The following is a 19,200-nucleotide window of genomic DNA, read 5'->3' as shown; positions in this document are numbered from 1 at the left end:
TCATTATTGACAGTGAAGACAATGTCATAATACATCTACCTTCCTGAAAAACAAAACGAACAGAAACAACCAAGAAAGAAGAGGCCTCTATCTGAGGCCCACCATGGAAGAGAAATTTCCCCACCCTTAAATCGAATGAAGGCGTAGCACTAGTTTTAATGTTGCATCAATTATTGCATTGACCGTGGAACTAAGAGCATCATCTCAAAGCTGCAGAAGGGCTGCCACTCACCCACACATACATTCTGCACAGAGCAGCCCACGTGACTCAGCTTATCTCTGCATGATGATGTTGTCTGCTCATAGATGTACATCAGTAGTATATTCTGATAGTCTTTTTTTTTTTGGTGTTTTTTTTTTTCCACTTAGAAATATGATGGTGTTTGTACATTTGATCTTCCTATCTATCTTCCTCCCGGCTTCCGTGATATCAGAATCATGTAAGTCAGGTTTAAAATATTCTTTCTGATAAATTTTATTCAGCAAACAAATCCTGATTATTTTTTTTAACTGAAATTGGCTAGTTTATCTCAAGCCATATATCACAGCGTGGAAGTTGGTTCTGTGTTGCTGTTTCTCCTTGTATTAAAATGCACTGAGTGCCATCCATTTTTTAGACATTAAATTCAGGCTCTATTTCTGCTCTAGGCATCTGTGCAGGCAGAAGGAAAAGCCTCTTCAAGAGAATTTGGGAGTAGCTTCTGTTCCTGGCTCCACCTGGGCAAAATCCCCAAGAGCAAGCATACTTAAATTGCATTGAGCGGGGTGGTTCACAAGTGCACTCTGTTGCAGCAGCTCTGCTGACCCTGCAATCATTTCCTACCAGTGACACTGCATTGTACGGCACTCATGTAGTACTAGTTTCCAGATGAGCTGCGTTGTCTGAGAAATGTAGAAAGATGTTATCTCTAAATATTTCCTTGTACTCCCAGTTTTACAGAATGAATGCTAATTTGATTTACTGAGAGGCTTAATTCTGCTGAAGAATTCACCAAGATAATTTTCACTGACATTGCTATGTTTAGATTAGGCCTCTCATCTTCTCTGTGTTCCTCCTCATCTTCTATTTTTTCCTGAGGAGTACTGTATTTCCATTGCATTGCTCCTATGGGGCAATGCAGGACTATGGGTGGGAATTCGGATAGAATGATGAGTTCATGCACACTTATACCTGATGTGGGCAATTTATATGGGTCTGTAAGGCTATATGTAATGTCAGTGGAGAAGGGTCTCTTCACAAAGAACCAGGAGACAAGTGTTAACCATGCAGAGATACTCATCACCTGATCTGCATACCACATGCCTGAAGCCAGGTGGTGGCAATATGCCTCCCAAATGTCATTTTTGATATTTCCATTGGCTATTTGGTTACCTGGCCTCATTTTCTTATTCCCTTATCTTTTGTAACTCCTGTGCTGTCCTATCCAGTTTTCATCCTCATCAGTTTTCTCTTTTTTAATCTTCTCCAAAATGGAATTTGATTTTCCAACTGAAGTTTTTATTTTCAGCAGCCAGTTCACTGCTCAGGTACCACAACACTTAAATCTCTGTCAAAATTGCCTGTTTCAAGTTTCTCCAGATCATTTCAGTATTACATTCACTTATATTAAAAAAAAAAAAAAAAAAAAAAAAAAAAGTTTTAATTCCTCTCTCTCAATTCCATCCTTTCTTTTCCTTTTGTGTGTGTGATTTGATTTTCTAAGTCCCTGATTTCTCTCATTCCTTTCTGATGGCTTTTCAACTTTCCATCAGATCCTTTCTTTTAGTTTTTTATTTTGTTTTGCATTGAACACTGCAGACAAGATCTTCTGGATTTCCTTTATAACAGTCTTACCTACACCCTTCCTCCTGCCAGTAGTTCTTTTCTTCCATTAAAAGTAAATAAAAATTCTCTATATCCCATTTCTCTGCATTGAAAACAGAGCAAAATCTCCCTGAAACAAACAAACAAAACAGAAAAACAACAAAACAAACTGAATATACCAGGAATCAATTTGCTTTATATTTTCTCTGAAAGGTTGAGGATGGAAGGCAGAGGCACATGACTGGCCTACTGATCTAGAAATGCCAAATTCTTCTCTATCTTCAGTGAGTCTAAGGCTTAATTCACCTGAGATTTTTATCTTTTGGTCATTTGCAGATGATGCAATTGAAGGTGAGGCTTTAGTTGTAAGATGTCCTGAAAATGATTTATCTGCAAAAGTCACCTGGTATCACACAGACACAAGGAAAAGAATTCCTGAAGAAGAAGAGGGATCACGAGTATTTTCAAAAGAACTGCTTCTTTGGTTTCTGCCAACTTCTTTAGAGGATTCTGGAAACTACACTTGTCTTATAAATTAGTAAGTGCAATATAGGAAAGAGAAAAAAATTAGAGTTGGAAAAAAAATCATACGTGTTTTAAAAATGCATTTTAATTTTTATCTGTGGAAATGATGTCATTTGGTGTACACCAATTTATTTAACTTCCATTCTGCAACTTTCGTATGCAAAAGTTTTTTTTTTATTTTTGTAGCAGACCTTTATAACAACATGTAACTGAAATACAGCAACCATCCAGTTGTTTTCAAAACAAGACTCACATTTGCTACAAGTATTCATTTTAGTCCCTATAATAATGCTGTCATTGAATGATCTTTATTCAATTTCTGAAGTCCAGATGGGAGCAAAAAAGGGCGCAAAATGAATGTTCAGGTGCATCCATACAAACAAGGAACGTGTTTCCCAAGCCGGATACTTTATGCAAATGAAACTAGAAAAGGAAAAATTTCTTGTCCTACATTTAAGAATTATGAGAACGCTACTATCATCCAGTGGTATAAGGTAAATAAAGCAATGACGGTGCCAGCTGTAGATCAGATCACTGTGGGAGCTATTTGCAATGAGCCAAAGAGAGCTTTATTTTCCAGGACTGCAGACCTCTACAGGGAGAAAGATATTTCATGCATGATCCTTATATTTTCATTGAAAACCTGAATAAGGAGGACGATGGTTATTATACTTGTCAGTTTATTTATACTCACAGAGGAAAGGTGTTCAATGTATCAGCAACAAGGATCTTTATAAGTGAAGGTAAGACTTGCTAAAATGACAAAGATTTATGTCCCCTTAAAGAAAAGGAAACTTCTGTGCATTAAAAAGAAAAATATTTTCTGTTAACTTACTGTATTTTGATGAAACTTTAGATCAACATTTTTTTAGGTGAATTTTGTGGGTGGGGATCCTAATAGAGCAAGATGGAACTACATTCAGACCCAACCACATTCAGGCTTTCAGTAATCGTCTCCAATGACCCTGGTTGCATATTGTAGTTGGTAGGGCTGACTGATAGCATGTATTGTTGATGTGAAGGGGCTGTTTCAAAGCATGCTACAAAAATTCATTTTCTATTGCTTTGATGAGGGAAGGGCCTGTAGGATCTTCTGATAATCACTGGATTGCTGATGTGCAGATGGCATACAACTCAACACCTGCTGGTCCATCTTGGTTAAAAAAACTTTTGGATTTCTGTTGACTGAGGCAAAATGAGTGATGAAGACAGACGATAAATGAATGGAGCCCAGTAATCACTGTAATCTTTGTTCATGCGAAAGTGACCAGCGTGGCTGAGATGTCTAGATTTTGGGCTGCTTCTGGGACTCAGTGTCCTTAGGGAGGCCTTGTCTTTTGGTATTAGTCAGAGCAAGAACATGCCAGTAATCATCAGTTCTGGATTGTATCAACTGAACAGATTTCAAGATGTTCTTCAGTTGTGCAATCAGGTCAACAGAAAAACAGTTTTTTCATTTGCTTGTTTGCTTTCTTTGAAAAATAGATGTAGTTCATTCATGGTCTGACATCAGAACATTTTGCTGTGGGAAACTGCTGAGCTCTGTGGAACTTCAATTACAGTTTTTGCCCTGATCCTCAGTAGAAAAGTACGTTCTTGCTATTCTGAGCTGGTCAGAATTGAGATCTGAAGGGAGAACTAGTATATTAGCTTAGGAGATATCGTGCCTTTCCTCCCCCAATTCTGTCTGATAAATACCTGTTGGTCAACATGAAAATCTCTTCTTCACGTTGCATTTTTCTTTGAATATGCTTTCATCAAAACTTTTCTAACTAGTCCAAAATTTTTTCTCTCTGGTTTATAATGGAAATAACTCTTATTTACTTGGCACACAGCTATCCAAAATTACAGAATTCTTTCTTGCATCCAGGCAGATTACTTCATTTCAAAGCTAATTTGATTATTTTTCAATCATTCCACAGAAAGAAAGGATTGCAACATAGCATGTGAAATCTCAACTGGGTGAATTGAGTCAGCACCACTTTTTAGCACTCAGAATACCTAACAATAACTTCTTTGAAATTTCATTAGCCCTTAAAATAAATTTGCTGGATGAATAAACTGTTACATGTTGTCAATATTTTCTTATGTGTGCCCCTGCTGGTCTGCAAATCCACACCAATTTAGTGGACATTCTGCATCTGCATGCTGGCAGCTAAAATCATAGCAATGTCAGATAGTTAGAAAATTACTGTCTTTCTCTGGCTTTTTTTTCCTTCAAGATCCAGCTTGAATGAAAATTAGACACAGGATAGATAAAAAGAGTGGATTTTATAGCAGCCTGGGAAACGGGAGTTAAGTAAGTTCCTGCATATTTTATAGGGAAATGTGGTTACGAGATTCACAGAAGTGCCTTGATGGGAAGAATAGCAAGCAATGTTCTTCGACTGGGAAATGGGAGTTTGTCTGAATAGCAAGGAAAGATGCAACAAAGGGAATAGATCCTTCAGTCAAACCAAATGTTTCAGTGTAGCTTAGACCTATCTGTATCAATAATTACCAGAGACGAAATACAGATATATTGAAGGAGATGTTCCTTCTGAACACTAACAACAAGGGATGTTCACTGTCATAGCAAACTGATATAATTCCATTACTTCATAAAATGTATTTTCACAATTTTCTAATACATCCTTCCTTTCTCTCCTTAATCTCTAAAGCAAAGCACTCATCTCTACCTGTTCAAATTATATTTCCAAAAGATGAAGATGTAATAGAAGTGGAGCTTGGTAAGTAAAGATTTTCCATTGTTTTTAAACCAGCATTTTGTGGTGACCTAACGATCATCGGCAGCTTCAGGGAGAAGATTAATTACATTTGTGCACTACAATTTTTACCAGATTTAATTCATTCCAGGCATAGCAATATGAAGTTATATCTAAATTATAGGCTATTTAGAAATTAAGCAGCAATTTAAAAGTTTAAATAACCTATTCTACTTTGACAGGGATAAACTAGGATTACTCATATGGTCAGTTACCACATATCAACTGAAAGCGTGACAGCTTCCATTCACTTCAAAGAGGGCTGTAACTAAATCCTTTGAAACTTCCTGATAATACACTTAAGAAGGAAGAATGAACTGTTCTTGCAACTAGAAATACTTCTTGCTCGTGATTTTGTTCCAGACGCAACAGCTGCATCTCTGTTGATGAATGAAGGAAAGCAAGGGACTGCTTGCTGGTCCTGCCTGTGCTGGCAGGCACTGAGTGGATTGCTCTGGTTGGAAGATACTTGTTGGAATGAAAGGATAGGGAATGAAGCAACAGATAGAGGGCTGAACAGCCCTTGGTGTTCTGGAACATGCACCAGGGCTTCCTTTCGTTTAAGACTATAGATGTTCTCAGAGGTTCAGATTGATTCCTCATAACTTGTACCACTAGACTCCGGGCCCAAACACTTCCACATAGAAACACATTCCTGTTCTTTTTTTTCTTTCCTGCAGTTTCTCTATCACTCAGAATTAGTGTGCCAGGCACCTCTCTCCTTAATGAGATAGCTAGTCTTTAATGCCCTGCCTTTCTGGGAAAGTAATTAATCTCAAAATGCATGGTACAAACGTACTTTAAGTTTAGAAAACACTGTATGACTTCTGTTGTCTTCTGTTTGCAGAATTGAAGGGATTTCTCCACACTCCCTAATACCAATTCAGGATGTAAATCATAAGATTTTTTAACCTTACCTAACCCCTGTTTTGATGCGTATTAATGTGGAAATCTTTAAATTGTTTTAATTATATTTATTTCACTGCAACAGTGACTCTTATTTCTGGAATAAATATTTCCTGATAACAAATGCATAAGAAGAATTTCCTGTTTTAATTTTGTCCTGTTTTTCTCTAGTTTTTCCAGCTTGAATAAAATCCAAGATAAGAATCTGCAAATAAAATTTATGATAAATACTGTATATTGAAAATTATATTACACTATTTCCATGTATGCCTATATGCAAGACAGCATTTATTTCCCATATTCCTCAATAGCTGATTACAATAGCATCACAAGTAATGTCTGTTTTCCCTTCAGAGCTTTATATATAAATAATTTATTTTGTAATCTCTGTTAATGTATTAGATATTTTGTTCAAATATCCTTTTAGTATTTCTTTTCAAGACACTCCCATGAATCATGATCTGCGCTTTAACTCAGGAAATGCCTGAATTGCTAAGGCAAAACTGAAAAGTGGTATGATGATTTGTAGAAAAAGGTGTTATGAGAAAAATAAATTTATTCTTTTTTTTCATCAATCTTGATTAGGTGCTGCTTTTACTCTGAAATGTCAGGCCCGGTTGGGGATTAAGAAACATCCTATAGCTGTTGTCACATGGGATGTGAATAAGATGCCAGCAGAATATGCAGATGAAGGAAAAATTCATCAAGAAATTATTTAGTAAGTGCATATAATATGTAATGACCTTTTCTTTCTATGCAAATTATTCTTAACAGCAACCAGTACCACCTCTTTTTCTCTCACTGTTAGTTTTGAAGGACAGCACCAAGAGTACTATGGAGAGGCAACTTTGACCATCAGTAATATAGAACATACAGATTTGCAGTCAAGTTTCTCATGTGTAGCGATGAATGAAATGGGAAACACAAGGAGCACGGTGACGTTACGACTCAAAGAAAAATGTAAGGATAAATTTTGTTTCATAATGTCTCTCGCATACTTCACTGTTAGAAAGTGGTTGGTGACTTTATTTTTTCCCGCTTATGTCATCCCATTTTTCTTTTATTTCTTTCATTTTATTTATTATTTTCCTGTAGTATGAAAGTTTCTTCCAGAAAGAAGGAAAAAACAATCTGCTTTCTCCCTACATATTGAAGTCAGAGGCAAAACTCTTGTGGCTTCATTCCCATGTGAAAGGCCTTGGGGTAAATGCAGCCTTGGGGATGGTATCTTGCTGGGGGAGGGCAACATTTCAACAAGAGAGTAAGTATGAATAGTAGGATGGTGCACTGTGACAAGCATACCCTGATTCTAGGATATTCCTGTTCATTCCCCATGAACATCACTGTGCCTACTGTGTGCCACACAGTGTGTGAGCAACGCTTTGAAGGCTTCCTCTCAGCTTCATTTTTAAATTCATTGTTCCAGTCATTTCTGACAGAGAAAGAACATTTAAGTTCAGTAAATGGTGGGGTCTGAGATGGTCTTTATAGGACTCCTTAATGGGGATGGTCAGATCCCCAAAATGCACCACAGCATTTGAATCTTCTGGCAGAAATGGTGGTCAGTTGTTTCCTCTGTTATCCCTTTAAATGTGCTGAGCCACCAAAGGTCTTGAGAGTAAACCGCAAAGCCCTTAAAGAGGGATTCATTTTCTATGAGAGAATGGTGGTAAGAGTAAAATACAGTTTATTCCGATCACAGGATTTGCATAGCTACATGTCCTGCAGTATTTTTCACTGTTCATAACTTCCTTCAAATAGAGACACATTTCCTTGCAGCTGAGATTAGAAAGGTTGTAGGTGGATTATAGCAGAGGAGGGGGCATCACTGAGGAGGACATCCCAGAATTCCCACGAGGAGTGTGACAGGGAATGTTTTAGTTGTATGTTGCCAGGTGAGTGAGAGTTTAGCATCTCTCCGGAAGCTGAGTGCACATCAGCACTGTGATGAAGTATCTATGGGAATGTTTGTGGGAATATTCTTGCAAAGAAGGGGAAGGAAACTAACACTTCCTGTTAGCTGTAGGGCAAGCAATGGAAAACACTTACTGGCCCTGTATTGCAAACTAGATGAGGGAAAGGAATGAGTATTTTGAGTTCACGAAGTGATTCATTAAACCTCATTTCTGCTTCACACAAACCTTATTTTGTTTTTATCCATAGGTCCTCAGTAAATGTTCAGGAAAGCTCTTTGTTGCTGCCTGTGTTGTGTGGATGTCTATCCCCTTCTCCCTGTTGCTGCTACTGTCAAGATGCCTGCTTCTGCTGCTCGTCACTGTTGATGTGAGCAAGGCTAAATCCAGAAATGGCAGTGCTCTGCTTTAGTTGTCTTCATTTGTTCCTCTCACAGCATTTTTGTGCTAAAACAATGATAGCTTGCCTCTGAGTAAAATAAAAATGCCTCAGGGATTCCTTGTGCCTCACATCTTGTAAACGTGAAATAAAAATGTGTACTCTTCTTTTTTGCTTCTTTTTGTTTTTAATGAAAAAAAAAAAAACCCACAGATTTTTATTTTTTAAAATATGTCTATGGTTGTTCCTTTGTTTTTCCCGCAGTGTAACTCACGTCTCCTAGCTGCTGTCCATCAGTGTGCTTTTCACACATTCCTGCTTTATGTTCTGATAATTTTTCCCCAAAGCATTTAGTTTGGATTGCATTGTTATTCTCTGTAGCACAAACCTGTGATAGGAAGTAAGAGATCTGTATATGTTGTTCCATTTACTACTGAAATTAATCACTTTTGGAGGCATTTTATGAACTAACTAAATAGCAGCAGAGATGACAGGTTAAGAGAAAAAGCAAAGATGCTGTAGGCAACTGCACCAGAGTTACTCTGTTTGAATTGCTTCAGTCTTACAGTCATCAAAAACGTGCAGAATGAATGATTTGGCTCACAAGGCATTTTCCGAGGAAGCCAGGGATTAAATCTAACACTCTGAGTCATAATCAAGAACTGTGAGTACTAGCTCATTGTTAGCAGTATCTTTATGGCTGGTTTTGTTAGATTGCTTTGATAACAATTGCCATCCACATGAGAATGAAGGATTGCCAGAGAGGAGTGAAAAGCTTCTATCACAGCCAAGGGCAGTGAGAGCTGTTTGCTTTTGTCTCTATGACAAACAAAAAACATTCCTTCACATTGCCAGGAAAGAATGTCACTGACAAAGCACAGGGAAAAATGTGTATGTTCTATTCAGGGTGTGCGCTGTGCACTTATTTATATGTTCATATATGTGTGTGAAGAGAAGTGCAGTATGACGAAGAAAGAGTATGTCCCAAGGTTGTTTTTGTTGTTGTTGTTGTTTTTACTTGTGTTTTTATAGGAGATAAGTGCTGCTAAGAGAAGCTCTTGATGATCTTGGTGATTTTTTTCCAACCTCAATGCTTCTATGTTCATATGATTCTTTGGAAATGAGCAGCATGACCCAAGTACCTCAGTTTTCAGGAGTAACGCAGTGCTTGGTGTGATTTGGTGGTATTCAAACTACACACTGTTACACTGAGAGGCTGCTACTTCTCCTGCTAAGGAAAAGCTTTCTCTGTTTTTTCTCATCCTGCATAGACTTTGACCATCCCTGGTCAATATGAAACCCTTCCTTCAATATTATTTCCCATCCTTTCTCTCTTCTCTTTGCCCAAGACTGCTTGGTATCTTTTGTCTTCTTCACCAACACTTTAAAAAACAAAACAAAACAAAAAAACACCACACATTTTTTATGTTTCATAATACTTCTGGAAGCAAACTTAAAGAATTAGCCTATGAAACAGGCTGTTTTACTTTCTCCAGCTCATCTAGCTCTATGCTCCCATATTTAATTCCAGAGATGATGATCATCCCATATTTTACATTCCATCTTTGCCACAAGACACATCATCTTATGATCTCAGAGATCATCTGCGTAACTTCTTACATGGTGTCAGTCTCTGGTCAGCATAAGGAATTTGTGATGTCTTTCCATTATATTTTCTTCCTCTTTTCCTGGTGAGGATATAGCAAGTCTTTCTGAACACCAGGCAACAAAGACTCTGGTAGTGAGTCCATGGCAAGTGGAAAAACACTGGAAATGTCAACTCCTTCTACCAGCAGAAAGGAACAGGAACCTGCCTTCAGCATTACCTTTATCTGCCCTCTCAGAGATACAGGGGCTGTCAGAATATCTCCCAAGTGCCACTTTTTTATTAATATCTGAACCACCACCAGCTTCCTCATCTTCACTCAGGGCTAGTTAAATAGCTGATGATTGTGTTTCATAGGTCTGACTTACAAGCGTTGTCTTATTTCAGTTCCCATCTGCAAGAAAGTGAAAAGTGCCTGGAGGACCACAAACTCTTCCAGAGTGAACACTCTGTTCTTAGAATGACCCAAATTCCACTTATTCTAACCCAGTTCAGCCCAGCACACCAGACCTCTTTTTCCTCAAAGTTATTTCTTGCTGACATTATAGATCATCTTCAGTAGACAGGTGTGGGCAGAATTCCACACCCAGATCTATACTTTTACTGTCTGAAAGTGTGTTCCCTTTAGAAGCCAAAGAACTTACAAAAAGGTGCAGTTCTCCCTGCATCTGTCAGGAGAAGCTTTCAAATGTTCTTTTCTGGGTTGTTTTCCCTAGCGTCTCAAATATTGTTTCCTGAGAGCTGATGGTTCTGTGTTCTCATTGCACTTGAATTCAAATAAACATTACTAAATGACAGTCAGTTTGTGAACTCTCTGCCACTAAACATTGCAGTGAAGTTAAATGGAACAGCAGGATCTGATCACCCTTGTTCACAGCCTCCAAAAGTTGCTTCTGGCCATTGCCCCATATCTGATTTATTCCAGAGAAATGAGAGGCTGAGTCAGTCATACTGGGAACTGAACCTGCTCTTCCAGGAAGACTCCAGTGGAGGTTTTGATCTGAAGCAATACAAGTTTTACAAGCTCAGGAAGTTTATCACTTTTTTTTCAGAATTGGGAATTGGTCTAATCAGTGTAAAGCTAAAAATAAAAATCTCCTTTTAGGTTCATTACTGCTGAAGTTGTTGTTGGAACCTGTTTCCTTTTATGTTTGCTTTCTAAATGCTTGACATATTAGAACAGTATCTGTAAGGTTGTGGCAAGCCCAGGGTCAACAACTGAAACAATAAAAAAAATGACCATCTCTGTCCCTTGGATAATCCTCAGTAGGTCATGGAAGAGCTTTTCCAAGTTTATGGATCAAACCAAACATTTAAACACGGACAAAGTTCCTTTGTAGGCATCATGTGATGCAATCACAAAACTACAAAATAGCCAACTTTGCTATGAAGGAAACTGGTTGGCTTTCTTGTCTACTTTGATCTTACTGGAATGTCTTTTTTTCCTGATCTCTTAATTCTGGTGAGAGTATTCTTCATCAGATAGATGCCTCATGGTTGGATGTTTCTTTCTCCCATTAAATGGGAAAGAAAGAAATAGAAAGAGTCTAAAAACACTGTTGGAGTTGCCTCATTTCCTGCTAAGTGAAGTAGTAAATACACCTGGAAGCATTTTGTTTACCTATCTTTTCAGTATCATTTCCCAGAGTCTATTTCTTTAAGGTTATCTCCTCCACAGTGCACTTTCTTATTCATCATTGTCCCTGGAGATGATCAAGAAATGAGTAGACGTGGTACTTAGGGACATGCTTTAGTGGACAATATTTGTTGAAGGTGTTTGTAGAAAATGACCTTAGAGATCTTTTCCAACCTTGATGATTTTATGATCTCTTGCAAAACTCAGGAGTCTGTTAATTTTAATACAAGAGGCTTTTCACTGTCAAGCATTTTATCTTATTTCATTCAATCAGGGCGAGTCCAAGAGAAGCTCTAGAATTGCTTTTTGGTTGTAAAGGTCAGTGCCTTCCACTGGAACTTGCTGGCTGCACACAGTCTGCCAGTAGTTCCAGTCCATCTTGCTGCCTTTTTTGTAGAGGAAATGGACTTGGCTCTTGGGGATGCTCTAACATGCAGCTCCTCAGCTGCCAGCGAATGGCCTTCTGCTGCTGCAGCCATGTGTACTTTGTGTGTCTTTCACAGACAGAGGGAGGGAAAGACCTGGAAATCTGATTCCAGATCTGAAGACATAAGGCTTGTCTGGGTTGAGCTGCTACCAGTACATGTAAGCATCCTCCATTAGCTGAGATGTTGTGAAGCGTGCCGAAAACTCCATAGTAATGCTGAAGGGATACATGGTTCTACTAATACTCAGAAGCAGGGTACCGCATCAGGCAATTGCTATGTTTGCTACACTGAACTAAAATAAATATATAGGTGGGCTCCTTTATGCAAATATGATGCAAACCTGTTCTTTCTCACATGCATTTCTTTGGGATTAAACTTCATCACCCACTCTGACTCTTCTGAGGCCACGTATTTTTTTAATCCAAGCTAATTCAGTGATCTGAATAATAGAAAAGTCTCCAAATCATTTGTTACTGCAATTATAGGACAATGAATTGACAGTGGACTGGAATAAGTACATAAATAAGGTGGGCTACAAATGGAACTCTCTTAACTGGTTTGTCAGTCAGAGAAAAATTGTATATGGAACTGCTCTGAATTCACATGTTAAAATCACAAGCAATCAAATTAGGTCTCTCTCATTTGCTTTGGGGTAGACTTCTTCTGTAAAGCAATTAACTTTAATCTTCCATCCAAAGGAGTAATGCATCCTGTGTGTGTAACTGCTATTACTTTCTTTGATATATCAATTTCAAACTTGGTTATCTGGAATTCACAGTGTTTTCAATACTGAGTCTGGGTGACTTCAATATATCCAGAACACAGGTCAAAAATTTCTTCAGCTCTGTGGCTGTAATAATCTGTGGATCATTACAGCTTTCCGTTCTCTAGGCTGGAGAGGGTACAAAATGACCTTGCTTCTGCCTCCCATCATCTCTTGCTGCAGCAGAACTAGATGACATCTAGAAGCTATGCGTATCTAGATTGACTTCTGCTATATATACCACAGAACAAGAAGACAAATGTGCAAATATAGGAACATAGCTCTATGGACGGCTACAGAAATGAAGCTTCCTCAAAAAGTGATAATCAGAATCTTATCCTAAACTGTAAGCATATGATTGATCAGAGCTGATGATGGCTGTCCCTGAGAGTCTTCACCTCTGAGTCTGAAGTGATCAGATTCAAGAGCTCTTCCATGAGAGAAGCTGGAATCACAATGGGTTACTCCTTTCTTCCCAGTTTTCTTTATTTGTCATTGATACTTTATACTCCTTGTTCTGAAAGGAGCCTCCTCTGCTTCTGGTGTAATTTATCTTATTTTTATGGCCAGATTCACTCTGTCTTCCTGAAGTTCTTTTTGCATACTCTGATCTTATCTTGCAGATTTTATTATTTGCACAAGTTTCTTTGCACCCTCTTTGTGCAACTACGCTCAAGCCTCTGCTTGCCCCTGTGTGGATGTTTCCTATTGTCAGGCTTGGGCTCAGCTGCCTTGCAAAATGCTTTAACATCATAGCTGGTCGTGTTACAAAATACAGACATCATTGCCAGCTGTGGTATTCAGTGCACTTAGGATCAACACACGTGGATATTCAGTATGTGTTGTCTAGTATGCTTCTACTTCAGAGGTGCAACAGGCCTCTGTGCTGGATATATCAGCTGGGGAAGGAAAGAGTTTTATCAGGGTAAACTCCTTAAAGCCACAGCAGAAGATAAGAGAAGCTAAGGCTGCAGCTAACGCTTCATTTCTCTTTTTTTTTTTGTGTGTGTTTTTTTGTTTTGTTTTTGTTTTTGCAGCAGGTCCTAATGTCCTCATGATTGCTGGATTTCTAGTTCTGTTAATGTCAGTAGCAGTCTCTGTTGTACTGTATCAGTCCTTCCGAGTCGATATCACCCTGTTGTATCGGGACTTGTTTCAGGCCTATTCAGTCAAGGATGGTGAGTAAGCATTGCACAAGGAAGTTAAAATAAAAGGAAAAAACAAATCATGGAAATGGATAAATCTGATAGCTATTTACTAACTTACATGCCAGCTGAGCCCAATCCTTCCTTTTCCATGACTTCTGCAATCATTATATAAGAAGGAACCAACAGCTCTGGTAGTGCTTTGTATTCACCTTTTGCCTTGGTTCTACAGTGAGGTGTTACATACACAATGAATTCAATATTGTTTTCACTTTTAAAACCAAATACACACAAAATTGTTTGCAAAGAAACATTGAATGACACTGAAAATCTGATTTAAGAGCCTTGTTATACTGCTGAAGTAACAGTTGATGATACTCATCTTCACTTCACCGAATCCTTACTCTATGTGATTGGAGATACATCTTTCACACTGTGATGGTCAGATTCTCCAAAGTGGCAAGTGCATAGGACATAAGCGTTGACCATGGAAATATGTGTACACTCTAATTTCCAAAGATGCATTCAGTGATGTAACTCATTATGATTAGCAGCAAGATCTACTTAGATCTATTTCAATCTTCTTAGATCTATTTTGCAATAGACAGCTCTAATTCATGTTAACTTAATATACTTTCCTCTTGTTCTGCCTTGCAGATGGGAAGATATATGATGCCTATGTTATTTACCCCCAGAGCCACACCAGTGAAGCTACTTTTGTAGAATATTTTGTTTACCAAATTATGCCAGATATTCTGGAAAATAAATGTGGCTATAAATTATGCATTTATGGCAGAGATACATATCCTGGAGAAGGTAAGTTTCAAATTAGATAATCCACTGCATTATTTATTGCATTGGAGCAAGCTGTGTTTCTAGACCCTTGAAGTGGGGGAGGATGGAAGGAGGTCCCTTTGCATTCCTGAGTGGGTTGCTCATCTCAGCAGCTGCTGTGTCTGATGTGTCAGGCAGGGTGACATAACAGCACTCTGTGCTCGTTGAAGTTCTAAGAAAAGCAAGCCATAGGGTGCAGCACGAATTGTTTATCTCCTTCTTGGGTGATGCAGGAAATGTGACCCAGAGAGTGATTCTTTCAGATGTATACCTGCTCTTCGGACAGTGCAAGTCCGCATTGCCTCTATCTGGACAAAGCGTGCATGAGTAGGTCCACAAGACACTGAAGAGAAGAAAAAACACAAATCAAGCTGAGTAATTAACCTTGCTGTTATCACTCATGGTTTTTCAACCTGTGGCAATGGTGCTAAAATTACAGGAAGTTCAGCTTCTGTATAACAAGGTGACCTACTTTCACTTCATACAATTCCCAGCGCTAATTCAAGAGACATTCTGCATTCTTTACATCCAGTTCCTTGTTTTCTGAAGTGGAATCTTGTTAATTAATCAGTGTTAATTTTCATGTGGACATCTCTATGCTATCTCTCTTATCAGCTGTAATCTAGGTGTTATCTACTTTCCACCAGAGCTGATCTGTGTGTCTTATGCTCTGGTGCTCTATGGACCAGATGTTCTTTTTTTATCAGAAAAGAGGCATGAAGCCAAAGATATCTCATTTTGAGTTAAACATACCCAAAATCATCTGCATTGGGCCAGGTATGATTCATCTGCTCAGAGCTGAGCCAAGATCACTGATGTTCTTCTTTTCTAGAGAGTAAGAAAAGTTCTGCCTGGCCTTGAGGAAAGCCACTGCAATGAGAATGAGGACAGCTGCAAGAGTTGCTGAGGCAGACTATACCTCACCCACCTGATCCAGGCCAATGAAACTCACAAATATGGCAATGGCAAAACAATATGCCATTGTTTGCTCAGGGCAGTATTCTCTTATGGGACACTATTCTCAAACCTTCCTGGAGAAAACAGAGCATAGCACGCAAATGAAGTACAAACTGTGTGACTAACAGGGGCTCTAGTATGTTGGCTAAACCAAGACATTTTCAGTCTGCAAATGCATTAGTAGATGCTTGTAACCCAAGCACGATGAAGACTCACTAAGCCTGTCTAGGACAATAAGTTTTTATATATATTTTTTTCCCATTTGATTTTATCAGATTTTTTTATAATTTTGAAATTAAAAATTTCTGAACAATTACAGAATTACAACTATCATAAAGTTGGTGTCAACTGTATCAACAAAACTAATTTTGACAACAATGAAAAGGTTGAATTATTTATTATTTTTTTTTTACAGTATTAAGCACAAATGCATAGATATCCCAGCATGAGCCCGAGGGACACTGCTGTCTGGCACCACAGAGATCTCCCTTCCCTCTCTTCAGTCCTAGGTACTAGCAGATAGGGGACCTGGTTCCTCCTCCAACACGTGAACTCTGGGCCAAGGCACCTCTTGCCCTTTTTAACTTGATAAGGGAGAGTATTGCTGGTGTCAACTGCCAGACCAAGATCACTCACAGCCCTCAAAGCAGCAGACATCCCTCCCTGTCTGGCACTGACCATTGTCCTTTTCCTTTCCATGCTTACATTCCCTGCCTTCTGCAGTTGCCTTTCTTGTCCACTTTCATGCCTCAAAATGTTTCCAGTTTTGTGGAAAAGCTGTTCAGAATCAGTCTGTCGTGGAGAGCGCTTAAAAATTGTCTGATTTCAGACATATTTACTTTACCAAACTCCCCACTCTTGATTACCTTCTGATCTTGAGCCATTTGTTACCAAATTTCCAAATCCCAAACCTTATAATTAAAATATGCCAACCACAGAGTAAATCACGAGTATTTACAGCAAATGCCACTTGGAGGTATTGTGATCCTTCCTGAAAATGTAAATTACCATTTGGTGAATCATATTTTTTCCCAGTAAAACTATGTGTATTTCCAGAAAAAAAAAATAAAAGAATGCAGTGAGGATGTAAAATGGAATTATTGTTTCAAGAACTGTTTATGACTCTTGGTTCCAGAGAGCTTTAATTTTGTGCTGTTCTAGTAATGAAAACCAATACAAGGAATTCAAGTGATAAACAGTGCTGTATAGCTGTTGGACTCCCACTGGTTTTCCTTAAGTTACTGTTTTTTGTTTTCTAGTTTTATAGAGTTAGGGAATTTTTTACAACTTAACAGATGCCCAGGAAAGTACAAAAACAAGTTTGGAAAAAAAAAAACAAAAACCAAAACCAAGAGGTTTCACCAACATTACCTTCTGTTCCACTCTTTTCATGGTCTCGTTGTCTTGTCAGCCACTTTCCTTGACACAGAATCTGACTAAGTGATGCCAGAGCTGCTGTATCAGTAATAGACAGAAACATGAGAAAATAGCATAACAATGATCATACTTCATTGGACGAATGTTTTATGCAACCAAGTGTCTTACCATCAGCAGTGACCATTGGCAAATGACTGGAAAAGAGCTTAAGAACAGTGCAGGTTTATATGATACTTCACCTAGTGCACTTTCCCAGTAATCTGTGGACTTCAGATGCTGGAATTTCTATTAGTAACAGCTGATGTTTTTCTTCCTTTTTTTTTTTTTTTTGTTTTAATTCCACACTGCTTTCTGCCACTTTCTGAAATCATATAACTTCTGATATCCACAAAATATGTTATAATGATTTCTACTGTTGAAGTATTTGCAGTCCTATCCTCAACATTGCCATAAGTGTGGCATTAGAAATCCAAATGCAGAACTACATACCTCCCCAAGTTGCACCATCTTTGTCTTGAGTCAGTGGACTGCACTTCAAACCCGTTAAATACATATTTTTAAACCCTTACAGTTATGGAAACTAAATATACACAAATAGCTGCTGATCTTAGTTTTTCTCATCTTCCAAATGATCTATTCTAATACTATGGAAATCTAATGAAAAAAAAGAAGAAAATGACAGGAATTAGAGACAGTGAACCTCAAAGAAAGGCAAATTGTCAGCAGAAAATGCTCTCATCATCAATAAATAGGTGAGAGGAGTCATTCATGGGGTTATCTTCCTTACCCTTCCTTATCTAGAACTTTCTCCCACAGTGTGCCAGTTCTTGAGGTTTCTAAGTACAACACCCAACACCACAGATCTAATTGTGACTGATCAGCTGTCTCTAACATTGCGGAGGGAAAGCAAAACACCTTTAGTCATGCTGATGTATGAATGTTGAGCGGATGCCAGCCCACTGCACAGGCTTGCACATAAATCAGCATTCTATAGCTCAGGGATATTAGTACACCCTCTAAAGGAAAACAAGCTTCTTAGAAGTAAGCCACTGAAATCACAGAATCATAGAATCACAGAATGGCCTGCGTTGAAAAGGACCTCAATTATCATCTGGTTTCAACTGCCCTGCTATGTGCAGGGTCGCCAGCCACCAGACCAGGCTGCCCAGAGCCACATCCAGCCTGGCCTTGAATGCCTCCAGGGATGGGGCATCCACAGCCTCCTTGGGCAACCTGTTCCAGTGCCCCAGAGGGCCAGAGCACCACCCTCTGTGTGAAAAACTTTTTCCTAATATCTAACCTAAACCTCCCCTGTCTCAGTTTAAAACCATTCCCCCTTATCCTGTCACTATCTACCCTTGTAAACAGTCATTCCCCCTCCTGTTCATATGCTTCCTTAAATTACTGGAAGGCCACAATGAGGTCTCCAAAAGACTAGTTTTCATGTGTAAGTACTCCAGGATCAATCCGTAAAGCCCAAAACTTAAGAATATACTTTCTTACATGGAAATTACTGTTCAAGCACAAATACAGTGCAAGAGCTACTGAACTTGACCAGTCGAATTAGAAATTCCTCATTGTTCTCAAGAGCAGTGCAAACATTAAGATTTCAACTAAAGAAAACACCTGAAAGGAAACTAACTCACTAACATGAGATTTTTAAGCTTTTTTTTCCCTAATGTATAAACTGTACCTGACAGAAGTGATACAAAGGTTATTTCTAATTACAGAATAAAAGAAATGAAGCGTCTACACATATATAGTGACTATGAAGGAAATTTCATAGTCTTATTGGTTTTTTGTGTGCATTACTAGATAAAGCGAATGCAATTGAGAAGAGGATACAGAAGAGCAGACGGTTGATCATCCTTCTCACACAGCAGCTGATTAACTGTCAAGAACTTAACTACGATCAACATATTGCTTTATATAATGCCCTCATTCAAAATGATACAAAGGTGATCCTGCTGGAAATGGAGAAGATGGGGAGTTATGAGAATCTTCAGGAATCTCTTAGGTACATCATCAAGCGTCAAGGTACTGTCAAATGGAAAGAGCAGCACACTGTGCACCCACAGTCATCCAATTCGAAGTTCTGGAAACACGTGAGGTACCACATGCCAGTGACATTCAGATCCTCAGACCCAGCTAATGCTGGGTGA

General features: G+C 38.6%; 1 protein-coding gene across 2 annotated transcripts; it reads left to right on the top strand.

Moving 5' to 3' along the window:
• Window positions 1-373: 373 nt before the first annotated feature.
• On the top strand, window positions 374-19,200 carry LOC306958198 (interleukin-1 receptor-like 1; the record flags this gene model as incomplete). Of its 2 annotated transcripts, XM_079549632.1 has the most annotated exons (10): window positions 374-440; window positions 2,141-2,342; window positions 2,655-2,823; window positions 2,910-3,072; window positions 4,990-5,058; window positions 6,586-6,718; window positions 6,809-6,960; window positions 13,763-13,903; window positions 14,528-14,686; window positions 18,854-19,200. In XM_079549632.1, the coding sequence occupies 10 exons, from the start codon at window positions 374-376 to the stop codon at window positions 19,198-19,200; spliced, it is 1,602 nt and encodes a 533-aa protein (XP_079405758.1). The 2 variants fall into 2 exon arrangements, with proteins under 2 accessions (XP_079405758.1, XP_079405759.1); XM_079549633.1 differs by lacking the exon at window positions 13,763-13,903.

This window comes from Tetrao urogallus (assembly GCF_951394365.1).
Source record: "Tetrao urogallus genome assembly, chromosome: 1".
Classification (NCBI taxonomy): Eukaryota; Metazoa; Chordata; class Aves; order Galliformes; family Phasianidae; genus Tetrao; species Tetrao urogallus.
Note: the sequence above shows the minus strand (reverse complement) of the source record. Positions and strands in the feature narration are given on the sequence as shown.